This window comes from Cibotium barometz, chromosome 26 (genome assembly GCF_041138505.1).
Source record: "Cibotium barometz isolate CiBa-2024 chromosome 26, ASM4113850v1, whole genome shotgun sequence".
Lineage (NCBI taxonomy): Eukaryota > Viridiplantae > Streptophyta > Polypodiopsida > Cyatheales > Cibotiaceae > Cibotium > Cibotium barometz.
Window position 1 is genome coordinate 53746629 of NC_141071.1, and position 14945 is coordinate 53761573.

General features: G+C 43.1%; 1 protein-coding gene across 4 annotated transcripts in view; it reads right to left on the reverse strand.

Annotated features, from left to right (window-relative positions):
• Nucleotides 1–8321: 8321 nt before the first annotated feature.
• Nucleotides 8322–14945, reverse strand: part of LOC147624096 (senescence-associated family protein) — a 38755-nt gene continuing 32131 nt past the window's right edge. For 2 of the 4 annotated variants that reach the window (XM_086820752.1, XM_086820750.1), the window contains 3 exons: nucleotides 11047–11150; nucleotides 9258–9333; nucleotides 8322–9084 (listed from right to left, as the gene is read on the reverse strand). In XM_086820752.1, the coding sequence (XP_086676878.1) occupies nucleotides 8917–9084; nucleotides 9258–9333; nucleotides 11047–11150 (348 nt within the window). In that variant the 3' untranslated portion in view covers nucleotides 8322–8916. Of the gene's footprint in view, nucleotides 9085–9257; nucleotides 9334–10294; nucleotides 10596–11046; nucleotides 11151–14945 lie in introns of those variants that run through there. The other 2 variants (XM_086820753.1, XM_086820751.1) reach the window with 2 other exon arrangements.

The following is a 14945-nucleotide window of genomic DNA, read 5'->3' on the forward strand; positions in this document are numbered from 1 at the left end:
ATAACCGCATGTCAGGGCCACTTAGCTGAATGGCACGGGGTAACTCCTCCCACCTGGTCGCATGATAAAGTACTCTTGTAAGTAGTGTGGTCATTGCTAGACTGCATGAAGCTCTTTAAAGAGATACTCCACCCAATTCACCATTTGGCCTTGGTTTTGGCCTTGGTTCACACGGGCCAATGTGATCATGTTAAACATGTCTATCCAACGAGTGTTAGGTAAAAATTGCAGGTTCGGGCTGGCATGATCAACTCCTCTCGGGGGTGATGTTTGTCCACTCCACTCTATTTTTGTTTGGGTTGCCTCTGTATACACTCCTGGTCAGCTTGGGGGTATTGGTGAGCCTCACATAGGGCTGGTCCAAGTTGGGGAGTTGCAAGGCATCTCTGATGAGCTCATTGCTGAGCTGGACCCTGTGTCTCTGGCCCTCATTGTCCAAAACCTCTTTGGTATGCAGGTTGGCAGCATAGGTCTCTATAAAATACAAGCTGTTGTAGAGATCTGGCCCCCACAGCTCCAAAGTAGGCAATCTCCCTAGGCCCAACTGCTCTAGCTTGAATACAATAGTGGGGTCCTGCAGCATGGTCCAATGAAATAGAGGAGCTTGTACTCCACCTTGTGGTTATTCTTCATTAAGGGGTGCACTATGTGGCCATTCACCTGCTTCATCAAAGCCTCCCCTAGATGGGACAACTCTGTGGGGTGGCGGGCATACTTCTTAAATCTGCCCCATGTCGGTCGCTTTGAGGTATGGTGGAGGTATGGTGGAGGACCTCCCTGGAGGAGTCAGAAGTGTCAGTTATGGTCGCTTTCTCTTGATAGAGGTATGGTGGAGGACCTCCTTGGAGGAGTCAGAAGTGTCAGTTATGGTGCAGAAAGGGTGAGAGGATGTGAAATCTCAAGAGGAAATTTCGCAAGATTCTTGCTACAAGGAGAGCTGAATGTGAGGAAATGAAAGGGTGGGGACCCATATTTATAGTTTTCAAAAGGGTACAGCCATGGCATCACCCACTAGCGAACAACCGTGGTGGCAACTGAAACGAACAGGCACGTGATCTCAAGTGAACGGCCGTGGCATGTGGAAAACAAAAGTGAATGGGCACAGTAACTCTAGCGAATGACCATGGCATCATGATCAAACGGGCGTGGGCTTTGGAAATGGAGAAGGGAATGGGTGTTCGCTTCCAAAAGCTGAAAAGAACGAATGTACCAAACGGGTTGAGAAGGGAACGAGCGTGGGCTTTTGATTAATAGTTGGTGCGACCGTGGAAAATTTCTGAGGAAGGAACAACTAGGGCACTCTACTTTGTGTTTTGGAATGACCATGGCAAATTTGGAATACCCGTTGTTTGTAAAAGCAGGGTGGTACGGCTGGCAGTTGTGGTACGGTCGTGGCATTTCCTTCTTCTTTTTTGGGGACCCTGAATCAAGTTTTGTACCCATAGGCTATGCTGCCAGCACCCCATTATTGCGGGTTTTGTACTGACTGCATGACCAATTTGCCAAGGTGAGAAGTCTATTCCAATTTGGCAATGGCAAGGTAGGGAAAGGTACTTCCTTGAGGAATTCAGAAGTTGTTGACAAGGGAGTACCTGAGATTGAAGGAGTTGGTAATGGCGTGGTAGTACTCCGTTGTGCAGCCTCACAATGATAGGTGGAGGAGTTGCTGACGTTGAGGGTATATCATTAGTTAGCTCTGTCGGCAGCAGAATGGGGGTTATAGTGTCACTCTGAAGCTTCTTCTTCCCTTTTTCCTAGGCAATCTTTGTGGCGGAAGTCACCTTTGGTTTCCATTGAAAGATAGGGGACTGTTGATGAGCGACACGGGGGGGGAGATTTGGGGATCTAAATATGATGATTGCCCTCGTAGAAGTGTTGGGCTCGTAGGAGAGGTTTGGGGATCCACAGGGGGGTTGGTTTTGGGCACAGACGAGGGTTTAATTGAGCTTTGGGGTGCTGTGGAGAGCATTTAGGCTGGCGTTTGTTGTAGGCTTATGGTTGGTGAATTTGTTGCCGTCGTGGGGGACAAGGGGCTTTGGGTGCCTGTGGGGACGAGGGGAAGGGTTGGATCATCGGGGGATCAACAATGTAGAATCACCTTCATAATAGCCTTGTGCAATGAGAAGCTTTTTAGGTACCCAATGGGGAGATGGCATACCTCATGGAGTTTTGTTAGAAATGTTAGTTTGCTTAGTTTGGGTTGGTGGGTCAGCAGCTTGTGAGACGGTGATGTGAGAGTTGTTTGTTGTTGCCGAGCGTGGGGGTAGGGAGGTTGTGAGAGGCGTTGATGTGGTTGGAATGATGAGTGACATCTTTTTTAGGGGGATGGATTTGTGGGGGTGTGGTGACGGAATGGATTTTTATGCATAAATAGATGCATAAAAGAATTTTTTTTATTATAAAATTGTTAGTTTCATCAAATTTGATTTTTATGCATAAAAGGATTTTCTTTTATATAAAAGTGTTATTTCCATAGAAGTTGGATTTTATGCATAAATAGATGCATACAGAATTTTTTTTATCAAAATGAGAGTTCTCTTTAATCATTGTTTAAGATATAGTAGACCAATGGGTCTAGCTGTGGCTCCATCAGCAAGTTTGACCAACAATGTGGTGTCATAGACGCTCCCCATTTTTCCCAACATTGTTTTGTAACAATGCTTACTCCTGCTCCCCCATCTAGGATTGCTATGACTTGGAGGCCATCGAAGGTTATCAGTAAAGCCGCATTGAGTTCATTGCCTTCGAAGTATTGTCCAAGCTTATTCACTCGAACCGTGGGGGTGCCAGTTATCTTGTGGGGTATAACAGTTTCCTCTTCCTCAGATTCATTAGAGCTGTCAGGCTTCGAAGATTCATGCATGCATGCCCCGAGGCATCCCTCCATCCAATCCTTCAAATCATTCCATAAACTTGGGCTACCTTGGAGCAAGGTGCCAATAGGGATTTGGATCTGAGAAGAGAGGAAGGAAGAGAGACCTACAATGTCTTTTGGAGGAGCAGAGATTGTCCCAGGAGGAAGGTTGGTTTGGCTTAGTCTTAAGCTCTTTTGAGTATACGGGATGTGAACAAGGTTTTCATTACTTGTTCTCCTAAGACATTCATCCCCCAGATTTCTACGATATTTGGCCACTATGTTTCCCTATTGGGGAGTAGCTGCTGCTTCCATTAGCCTTTGTGGGAGTGGCTGGTATGGGAGCTTTCCAGGATATACATGAGCTTCTTCAGAAGGTCTCAAGTTTGAGACCAATGGGTGTGGCTCAAGGTAGGCAGTAGGAGGCTCATCTTCCATTTGCGCTTGGCAATCCCGGACCAACTCTTCGGCTGCCAAGAGTCTCTCCTTTTCCTCTATGGGATTAGGATATTCAGTGAGCTTTTTCAATAGTTGGCACGTGTCAATATGTTCTCTGGCTCGGGCGGCAGACCGTAGAAAATCTTCCTCTTCAGATAAAGAAGTTGACGCATGAGTTGTTGTGCCGTCTTTTGAACCACTTTTGATAACCACCCGGCTCTCACCCTTGGCCGATCTTTGTGGTTTTCTTTCTTGAGTGCCTAGTCACTCGTGCTTGTTCAGGGACACTTTCTTGGCCCTGGTCTCGTGAGGTTAATGCAGTATGAGCTGCGGCCCTCTGCCTGTTTTGCAATCTAGTTACAGCGTTGTTAAGTGGGATTGCTTGGATGAAGCCGTCTCTAACACTTAGCGAGTTAAGGCTAGTGCTCGGATTAGCTTCGCAAGCCTTTCCTATTGTTCTAGGTCTTAGTGAACAATTCTTATACATGTGGTCAATACAACACCGTACACATAATGGAGTCAAGCGGGAGCACCTACAGAGGTGCTCGTCATCCCTTTCATGTTGGGACACTCAGCCACTCGGTGAGGTCCCGTGCAATCATAGCACTGTATAGGTGGTCATTTAACCATCCTATTCATGTCTCTGGCCCGCGACATTGGGGCTGCTAATAAAGAACACCGGGTACATTTGGTCTCCCTCCATAACGTAGTGACTTAAGATTTGAGAGGGCAGGCTTATTGGCTCTAGGGTTTCATAGGTTTAAACTTCAAGAATTTTTCCCTCTTCCCCTTCTTTTGTCAGGGTTAGCTGACGAACTAGCGCAACTCTTGGGGGTTAAGGTGGGAGAACCGGGTGTGGTAAGGGCATTTCGGGTACCCTAGGGATTACTCTTTGGGCCACTTCTTGGCCTAGTTGAGGTGTGTTATGGTGCGCTGGTGTTGGCAAAGCCAGTGGTTGCCTAGGGTTGGCTCTGGCAAGGCCTGAGGTAGATCCCAAGCTAAGGCATCTCTCTAATGATAGCAATTGGAGACTTCACGATTCTCCCATTTTACGTAGTAGGTACAGTAGAGGTTAGGACAGGGTCAATGAGTCACCTATCGAATAGACAATGCTTTATTGCATAATGATAGTGATATTGATATGGAACCCCATCTTCATTGAGCTTCCATTAGATATAGAGATTGCTGAAGCAACAAAAATGGATCTATTATAAGATGGGATAGATTCATGATCTTGATATTTTTTTAGAGAAGGAAAATTAAGAGCATAAGAAACATAACCCAAAGAAGATAATGAGTCACCTATCGAATAGACAATGCTTTATTGCATAATGATAGTGATATTGATACGGAACCCCATCTTCATTGAGCTTCCATTAGATATAGAGATTGCTGAAGCAACACAAATGGATCTATTACAAGATGGGATAGATTCATGATCTTGATATTTTTTATGTAGTTATTTTCCTTCAAAGATTTTCAATTATCTTTCTTTTTGTCTTTCAAACATGGCTTTAAGGGTTCCGAAGGACTTTGCTTTAAAACTATCATCATTTTTTGTATGTACGTGACATGTATAACCTAATATCAATCTTTAATAACTCTCTGAAAATTTTTATAATAGTGTAACCGTGTTATTTTCTTGTTATTATCAGTCCCAGTGACATTTCGCTGCTAAGCATAGAAAATAGTAGCAAAATAACATTGTTCAGCACTAAAATTTCGTTGCTATTTTCGCTGCCTAAAAGCAAAATTTCACTGCTAAACAACATTGTTTCACTACTAAGCAGTGACAAAAAAGTCTCAACATCTCGAATGCCTCAACGCTACTAGAACGCTGCTAGAAAATGTTATTATATGCTCCCAACTAAAATAACCTTCCTCCACCCTGCCTAAAGTAGGCCCAAAAAGGGAATGATGGAGAGGGGCCTTGTATAGAAAAACAAGGCATTATAAAATCTAGAAGGATCTAAAACATATAACTTTTCAAATTTTGGGAGACAACTTAACCTAGGTACAGAACCCTAGACTCAAATACAAAAAACTAAAGATTGATGAAAATTTTTTCTTGGAATGCCGATGAAGATCCTTTTTCGGCTTCATTTCCAAGACTCCCAACACTTGATAGGCAAGTGTGGGGGACAAGTACTTGCAAGAAACAGATGGTTCACAATTGTGCTTGTAGTACAAATGATTGAAGTCCTTTTTGTCACAATGATGGTGTGTCTAGGGTGGAGAAACCGAGGAAAAGACGAAGGTCCAAGCCTTGAAGAACTAGGACGAAGAAGATATATTGTGCCTTCCGCTCGATGCTAAAACAACAATTATAAAAACAGCAAAGGCTAGACTCAACAAGGTGTAGGACCAAGCACTGGAAGCGCTGATTGAAATACAGAATCAAAGAGTTAGTAAAGCTCAAGAGCTCATTCATGACCTAGATGAAGATGATGATGCAGACAAGGAGCAACAGCCACAACAGCAATAACAACAAAAGAAGCAACAGCTTGCAAGCCAAGGGTCGCCCAAGCCAAGCACTTTCAGAAAAGAGAAACAAACAAAAAGTGAGGAGGAGAGCTTGGTGCAAGCCCTGAAGGCCACAGCTTGGAAAGCAACTCAGTGGGAGAAGGAGGCTAAGAAACTAGCAGAGAGAAATAAGGAATTACAGCAAGAGTTGCATGATGCCACACCCACCTAGGAATATGTAAAAAATTGCATTGTCTAGGCCAAGTGACAATGCTATCAACCTTCTTTGATCAACTTGTATTCTCTCGCCTAAACAATGTGACCTAAGTACTCAATCTTGTCCTAGGAGAAGTTACTCTTCTCAAAGTTGAGACAGAATTGTTTTTCTTTCAAGAGAAAGTACTCGCTCCATATGTTTTTCATATTCTTGAGTGTTATAATTGAAGACTAATATCGTATCATTAAAGAATACTACCATGAAAGATTGACACTTGAGGAATATTTGACTCATCATACAATCAAAAGTTGAGAGCATTGGTTAGTCAATCGCAACATGTCTCCTCCTGAGAATGACTCTCTTTCATTGTACTTGCGAGGATCATAGTTGCATTCCGTACTCATACTCATCCGCTCGATACTTTCAATACTTACCATGCTTTCCATACTCATACTTTAAAAAATTTACCCCTTAATTGATTGATTTTCACTTTGTATCCTATCTATGTGCCATCTTTGCCTCCAATTGCCTTGCTCCCTCAATTTTCCTTTTCAATGGACTCATAACACACAAGGAATTCAATTGTAGTAGGCCTTGACATTGATAGCTTCCTTATTTTCATACTTATTTGTGTGTCATTTATGATTTGAAATTTACACTATCTGTGAACTATTTATATGCCTTAGTGCATTTGACATTTCATATCTAAGAGTATAGTCGATTAATATTTCAATTCTATCTATCCATTTCATGTTAGTTTGTGATTGATTAGTGCTTGATCCTTTATTCTTTATATATGTTTTTAACCAAATTTGTTAAACAAGTTCTATACTTTTTTAACTCTCTACATAACTAAAGTGTAGGTATCCTCACGTGCATCATACCATAGTCATACCATACACCTATCATCTCATATTGCACCTACATATACCACCTTGTAGGTGAATTATAAACTCGTAAGTCATTTATAATTTATACAATATTATTTATATATGCTAATTGAGAAGTGAACGTACTCGAAGTACTTATGCCAATGTGTGCTTCACGTACTCGTACCAAACACTTTCCATACCGCAATGTACCTAAAGTACTCAACCAAAAAACTTGTAAGCTGTGGGTTTATTTCCTACATAAATTTTTGCTTCGAAGCAATCAACGATTATGGATTGCAAATTGTTTACAACAATGATAGTAGCTATGGACAATGGTGGCCTAATGAGGCCCATGTCTCGTGTAAGACAACTTTGTGGCTAGCCTTGGAGTTAACCAAGGAGAGCCACATAGATAAGTGCTGGGACTCTTACTCAAGGTGCACAAGTTCTAGAGCTATTGCTGATTCACATGTGTCTATCACAAACAAGGAGGTTATTTCCGTACTATCCAATCTGTAAACCTTATCCCAAGCTTTTGTGTCCATGACCACATGGCAGCCCCAAATCATGGAGACTCTCTAGCATCACAAATTTTTCTACAAGAACCTTGTGAATGAATATGTTGGACATTTTGAATGGATGGGGATGGATGTATTATGTATTGTAGTGGCACATGATGATGTATTTTCACATATATCTATAGATAGAGCTATCATCATCATTGTGCATGTGGATGGTTGTATATGTTATCTTTTCATGACTATAGGGCAGGGAAGAAGGCTAGGAAGGAGGCAAGGGGAAGGTGTAGGTGGCAGAGCTAATGTTGTAACCTTAGGTTGCAAACTAAAGCTGCATTAAAAAAATACCACATCAAAGCATATTAATGAAGATCTCTAGAATATGCATAAATATACATACTACATAATAAATAGTACTTTACACACGCCTTTGGATACAGAGAACACTGCTAGAGAAGTTTCTAAGCCTATAATAACCTCGTGCAGGGGTAGATGTGCACTTTGTTCAGAAAACCCTAAAGCTCTCTGCCAAAAGGTTAGGCAGAGCTATGGATTAAGGACAAGAAGAAATCAATGGGAAGTCTAATCTGATCACAAGAAGCAAACGATTACTATGTTTAAAAGGATTCTCAAGTGGTGATGATAGCATTGATTATTCTATGCTGCTTGTATTTACTTTCCCCGTCTGAGAATGGACAACGTTTCAGGATGGGTTCGCCATTAATCATAGTAGCAACACAAAAGAGAAAACGATGAGCTTCGTGGCGGGTGGAAGGGTGAAAACGATGAGCTTCATGGTGGGGTGGAAGGGTGAGACAAGGCAATTGAAGTAGAAGTAATGACTCTTTAAAGTTGACAATACAACGTAGACCTAGAAGGGTCACCACCCTCCAATCTGACCAATTTTGGCAGATCTACTTATACACCTCGGACTAAGTTTCCATCAAGACACCATGAAAGAAACCAAAACTGAGCCTGACACCATAGGCAAATGATCCGTCCTAGCATGGATCAACACACACTATATACTCAACTCCCCAACCCATTCCATTGCCAAAATCATCACATGCACTCTTTACTTGTCTCACTCAGTCAAACCAATAGGGCATCTTTCATGCAATTTCAGAGTTGTCACACTCGTCTATCACACAGGCTCTGTTAACCATTTGTTTACAGATGGTCCTAACTGCAGGGAGCCTTTTCTCACATCAACTTGGCCCAGTACAAACACATTCAGAGACAGCCAAAACCATTAAATTAGCAAGTCTGTCCTCGTGCATTTGAAACCACCCCCCCCCCCCCCCCCCCCCCAGCATCCCCCCCACTATGGCGACTTCAATGTTGTGCATCCCCTTGACACGCTCCGTTTCTGCAAACAACCCGCGGTGCTAGTTCAGCATGCGCATCCATGCTTGTGGTTCTTACACAGCCACAAGGGATGAACATACAAGAAGGGCAGACAACATCAAGTGTCCATGTGTAGGATTTTACTACCTTCTTGACCCCATATTTACAACAAAGCTATGATTTCTTTTGAGCTGACAATTCAGCCTTTCAATCTTCATCATCACCATCCTCTCTTGGATACAAGCTCTCCAAGAAAGAGCCGTCTGTACGAAAAATAAGGCTATCCTTTGAATCCATCTGCCATTGCTTCTTGAGTTCCTCCAAAGCTTTCGATGCAGCTGCTGCAACTGCAGGATTGACATCTTCGGTGAGCCTCTGATCAAAAAAACATTGCCAATAGTCAGTACACCTCATATGAAATGTGTAATCAAACAAATTTTGGCATAGTGTAAGGGAATGAAAATGAGAAAAATAGAGATGGGCACAGAGACAGTAAAAGATACACGGGTGTGTGACCATGCACGCTCACGTGTTTTAGGAAGTCTTACCTGCAACGCCCCCATTCCAGCATTGCCTAGTGCCCACAAAGATGGAGCATTCCCTAGTGCGTTTGCTAAAGCTTGCCTGTGAATGACCAAAGTTTATTTCTCACCACAAGATCGGTACAACATGGCAAAAACCACAACCTTAGTTGAAGGATCCTATCCTACCGAAGACTTACACACAATTCGCAGGATTATAGAGAAAACCAAAGAAACTAATTTTTTATTCTGATGTACATAAGAACAGTCTGGAAACCAAGGTAAGCAACCCAGAAGGAGAAAATTTAGCAAGAAGCCAAGAGAGTCCAGTGGGAGTCAAAAAGAAGATCCCATGATCCCACTCCCTCAAAAAGAAAACACGTTTTGCTTGTACTTATCTAGAAGGTCCCTGCATACAGGCCGAAGTGGCCATAAGGGTATGAATAATCTCTCTCGAAATGGTACAAATGCACTGAGTGTCATAAATATGGGTGCCCTTGATCGCCTCGGTACATCTAGCCCTCCATATCTGCCAGGCAGTGATGCTGGCACTAACCACCCAGATGGTATCAAGTCTCCCCAGGGATAGTGACGTGTGATCGAGGAATATCTGAAGTGTGTGGGCCTCAGTTAAACATGCCGACTGTACGGCTCAAACTAAAGTCAAAGATGCACATGTCAAGCATCTACTTCCCTGATAATTGAGACATAGAACACCAGTAGCCTTCTACAACGAAAAACAGGGATAAAATGATCTGGCAAATAAAGCACCATCAAGACAGACATGGGCAGCATGCACCAACAAGCTACCTGGCAACTACTTTCCCAAATGAAACCAACTGCATGTTTTGTTTGGAAAACGTTGAGAACGATCTGGTCGGAGTAGGGAAGATATGCCCAACATGAAAAGTAACAACCAATTTGAGTTTGTAAGGCTGTGATCAATAAGACAGATGACACATGGAGATAGAGGGAAGGCAGATGATAGAAGGCAGGTCTCTGTCAGCAGGACACCATATCTCACAGGTTGACATCGAAAGATAAAGTTGATATTCTGGCACAGATTGAGCAGGTTAGGCCTCAGTCGAACATGCCCCCCTGTATGCCACAACACAGCTCAAACCCCTGACAGCCAAATAAGGCTCACATTGAAGTCAAAGATGCGCATGTCGAGAAACTACTTGGGATGTAAAACCCACAGTAGCCTTCTTACACTGAGAAACAGGGATAAAATTAACCGGAAACTGAAGCACCATCAAGACATACATGGGCCGCATGTACAGACTACAAGCTTGAGGAAGGAGACTCGCAACTCTTTTCCAAATGAGCCCAACTGCATGTTTTTGTTTGGCGAAAGTTAAGGATCTGGGCAGAGTGGCACACATGGTTAGATATCCCCAAAACAAGGAATAGGGGCAGAACAACATGAAAAGGAAAAACCAAGTTAATAGGCTGTGGCAACAGATAAAACACACGAAGGCGTGTGGCAGGATAGTATGAGTGTTGATACTGGTAAGTAAGCTCTCGATAGGCTAGAGATAGAAGGAAGGGAGGAGAGTCACAAAAGTTAGTGCAAGGAATGATGTCTCGGGATGCTGTACAGTGGGTGATCGAGAGAAGTGGGGGCAGCAGAATGGTCAGGCATCCTACATCATTGCGATGGCAGCAGTAACAAAACACCAACAAGCCTAAAAGAATATTAGGATTTCTATGTCAGTATGCTTTGAGGAGCTTTCATTGACATCTGCAGCTTCTTTACCCTCTGGCATCCTGAAGATCCCACATTTCTACTATGTTGAGAAAAATTAAAGCATACCTAGTAGCTACATCTGGTGATTTTGCACATTCTGCAAGCATAGTTGCACTGCTTGCACCATCCACAGCATCCATATCTAGAAGCGTTGCTATGATAAACTCAAGCTGTGACCACACAAAGATTAAGCCCATTAGTCTCTCTCTCTCTCTCTCTCTCTCTCTCTCTCTCTCTCTCTCTCAGAGGAGCATTACATATGTCGCTGCCCAGTATACTATGAGATCCGTGGGAGGTTTCATTGTCTCTTCCACGAGGGGTTTGGTCCACTTTCCACGATCATTGACTTCCTAGACCAGTGCTGCCTAGGGCTCTTCCTGGTCGAGCTCTGCACACACAAGAACACATTATATGCATTGGCATGGAGGATTTGGCAATGGATGCCGGTGAAGCTATGTATTGAATTTCTCCAATAGTAATACAATTTACTTAAGGGAGGGGTCGGCCGTTCCAGCTCATTGTGTGTCTCTTGTCAATTCAGCAATTTACTTCTTGTATATGAGCAAGTGTCCTTCAAATCTTAGTCTATTTAAGTGTATTGATTAGCATTGTGTTCAACCAAGTTACATTGGTATCAGAGCATACGGTTCTCTTTCACTTCTATTGTGAGAGACGATCACCGTGAACACTAGCTATCTCTACACTTAGAACATTATGGACAGCCATACAATGAATGTTGGAGATACTAATACAAGAGGCAGGGACAATGAAATGCATGTCTCCAATGTTTTACAGGATGAGCAAACTCATGTGGTGCACAATAGGGAACATGAATATGTGGGACAGCCGTCCCGTGACAAAGAGAAGATGCAAGAAGAAGAGTCCATAGTCTTGAGGGCTGAACTTACTCGTATGCAGGCTCTACTCCATGCACAACAAGAAGAATTGAATCTCTATCGCCGCAAGGATCCATTGGTGCATGATCGTTTGAAGGCCAAGAAAGCTGAATCTTATATGGATCATGCAATGGCAATGATTGCTCAAGAGTTGCACATGCAACCGAGGGATGCAGCACGTGCATACTTGGCTCGTACCGAGGATGCCTATGCAGAAAAGGCAACCATCCCACATGTCTTGGAATCCCCACTGGTGCCCGAACAAGAACTTATGTCTACATGCTATGGGAGAGGAACAATCAGTGACTTCACGTTATGCAGAAATACCTCATGTAGCCCGTGAAGGATACAATGTTTATGGCAGTGGTCAAAATGTATGTCAAATACCATTGCCGGCTGAAAATGTACATGCACAACACATGCAACATGGGCTGCAATTTTCTGTTGGTGCAGGTATTCCGCGTATCTCTCATGCCACTCATGCCTTCGAGTGTGCTCGTGAGGGAGAAGTTATGGCTGAAAATGTATCAATGCATGTTGAGGGGCCAGCCATGCCTCATACTTACAGGGCACATGTATCTATGCCTTATGCATCACCTTTTGGTCCAAAAATGATGCCAATTACAGGGGCTGTCCCAATGGACAAACATGGGGGAAAACATGTTGAGATGCACACACATGCATCAAAGTCTCGTGACTTCAAAGCCGGAGACAAATCTGTGAAGTTTGACACATATCATGGAGAATATGATGCATCAAAGGCACTTGCTTTTATTGCCCAGTTTGATATTGCTTTCAGTGATGAGGATTTCACTCAGAAATCCATGATCCGGCGTGTAAGCATGTTCATGAAAGGCACTGCTGCCCATTGGTGGCTCACGGAGAAGCTCTCACCGAATCCTGTTAGATCATGGGAAGAGTTCAAGGAGAGGTTCTATGCTCAATTCTTGCCTCCCAATGCATTGAATGAGATAACAATGAATTGGGATTGGGTAAAGTAAAATGAGGGGGAATCGGTAAATGCATATGTACAAAAGTTTTGGAAAGTGCTCTTGGAGGTGTCTCCATTTATGCATGTCACTGAGGCGGAAAGGAAGAGAAGGTTTCAATCGGGATTGCAACCCGTGTACAAAGCGGGATTACAAATGTATCCTGGTCATACCTTACACCAATTAATCGCAGCCGCCACCGCCACTGAGCAATTGGAACTCAAATTGAGTCGATCCAATAAGGCTAAACCCTCATTTCAAGGCAAAGAGAGGGCTGTCCAAAACCTGCAAAATGATGGACAACCACCTAAAAGGGACCAAAACCAAGCCAAATTAGGTCCAAAAGCTGAAAATAAGTTTGCTAAAAAGCGCCCTTATAAGCCGGCAAACTTTGGTCTTAGTGCTGAGAAGAAGGAGCAATATATGCGTGAAGGCAAATGCTTTACTTGTGGCAGCACTGAGCACATGGCAAGAGCATGCCCAAATAAGAAGAACAAAGCTGAAAACGCTAATGTACCGAAGCCTAATGTGCATATGGTTCCGGATGTGCAGGGCAACACTTCACATGATAGCAAAGATAGGGTTGTATGCAAAGCTTGGGGACAACTCAAGAATCAGCCCGCTTTGTTTATGTTTGATGATTGTGCAATGGAGGATTTCATATCCACTCAGATGGCAGCTACTTTGGGTATTGCAATGGAGGACATGGGTCCTCAAATTGAAGCAGGGGCTGCCTTTGTTGGTAGAGAAGTGCAGGTCATGCCTATTTTTGGCAAGTTGCGCATACACATTCAAGGCTATGTGGATCATGAGGATTTTCTTGTGGCGCCTTTGAATGGCTGTGATGTATTGCTTGGAAAGCCTTGGCATACACGTATTGATCCGTGCAAGGCTTACAAGACTAACAGGATCACCTTCATGCATAAAGGCCGAGAACAGAGTATTTTTGCGTACTTGATTTTTGTACGAGATCCTGTTGAGGAAAATGATGTACATGTAAACACTCTTTGTAATGATAGGCTGAAATTTTTGCAAGAGCACAATGATTATTTTGCTGATGAGTTACCACCTGCACGACCGGAAGATCATCGCATTGATCTTGTGCCGGGTAGCTCACCACCTAATAGGCTAGCCTATCGTGTAAGTGCATCCCAAAAAGAGGAGATCATGAAGCAAGTAAATGAGCTTCTTGAGAAGGGTTTGGTTCAGCCAAGCTCTTCCCCATATTGTTCACCCGTCCTCTTAGTTCAAAAGAAGGATGGATCCTTTCGTATATGTGTGGATTATAGAGCTTTGAATAAGCTTACCATCAAGAATCGGTTTCCGATTCCACGCATAGACGACATCCTTGACAAGTTGGATCGATCGGCATGCTTTAGCCGAATTGATCTCAAGAGTGAATATCATCAAGTGCGTGTAGTGCCTGAGGATGTACACAAAACTGCTTTCAGGACAGCATTTGGACTTTATGAGTATCTTGTTATGCCTTTTGGTCTTACAAATGCCCCGGTTACATTCAATAGAATGATGGATCGCATATTCCGTGGGTACAGGAAATTTACAGGTGTCTTCTTTGATGACATCCTAGTCTTCTCGAAGACCGAAGAAGAGCATAAAGCTCATTTGGCTATTATTTTTGAAGAGCTCCATAAGCATAAACTCTTCATAAATGCAAAGAAGAGTGAGCTCTTCTTGTCAGAGATACATTATCTTGGGCATATTGTATCCAAAGATGGAGTGCGGATGGATCCTGCAAAGATTGATGCAATTCGGAATTGGCCCGAATTGAGTTCGGTGCATGAGATCCGTAGTTTTCTTGGATTATGCTCTTACTACCACAGGTTCATTCGGCACTTTGCATGGATTGCTTCTCCTTTGCATGATTTGACAAAGAAGAAGGCCGTGTTCAAATGGACTAATGTAGAGAGAGATGCATTCCTCAAATTGAAAGATGCAACTACTCATGGTCCAGTGTTGATCGTTCCGGATTTGCAAAAGCCTTTTTGTGTGGAATGTGATGCATCTGGAAATTGCATAGGAGTTGTCCTTAATCAAGAGGGACACGCCGTGGCTTATGACA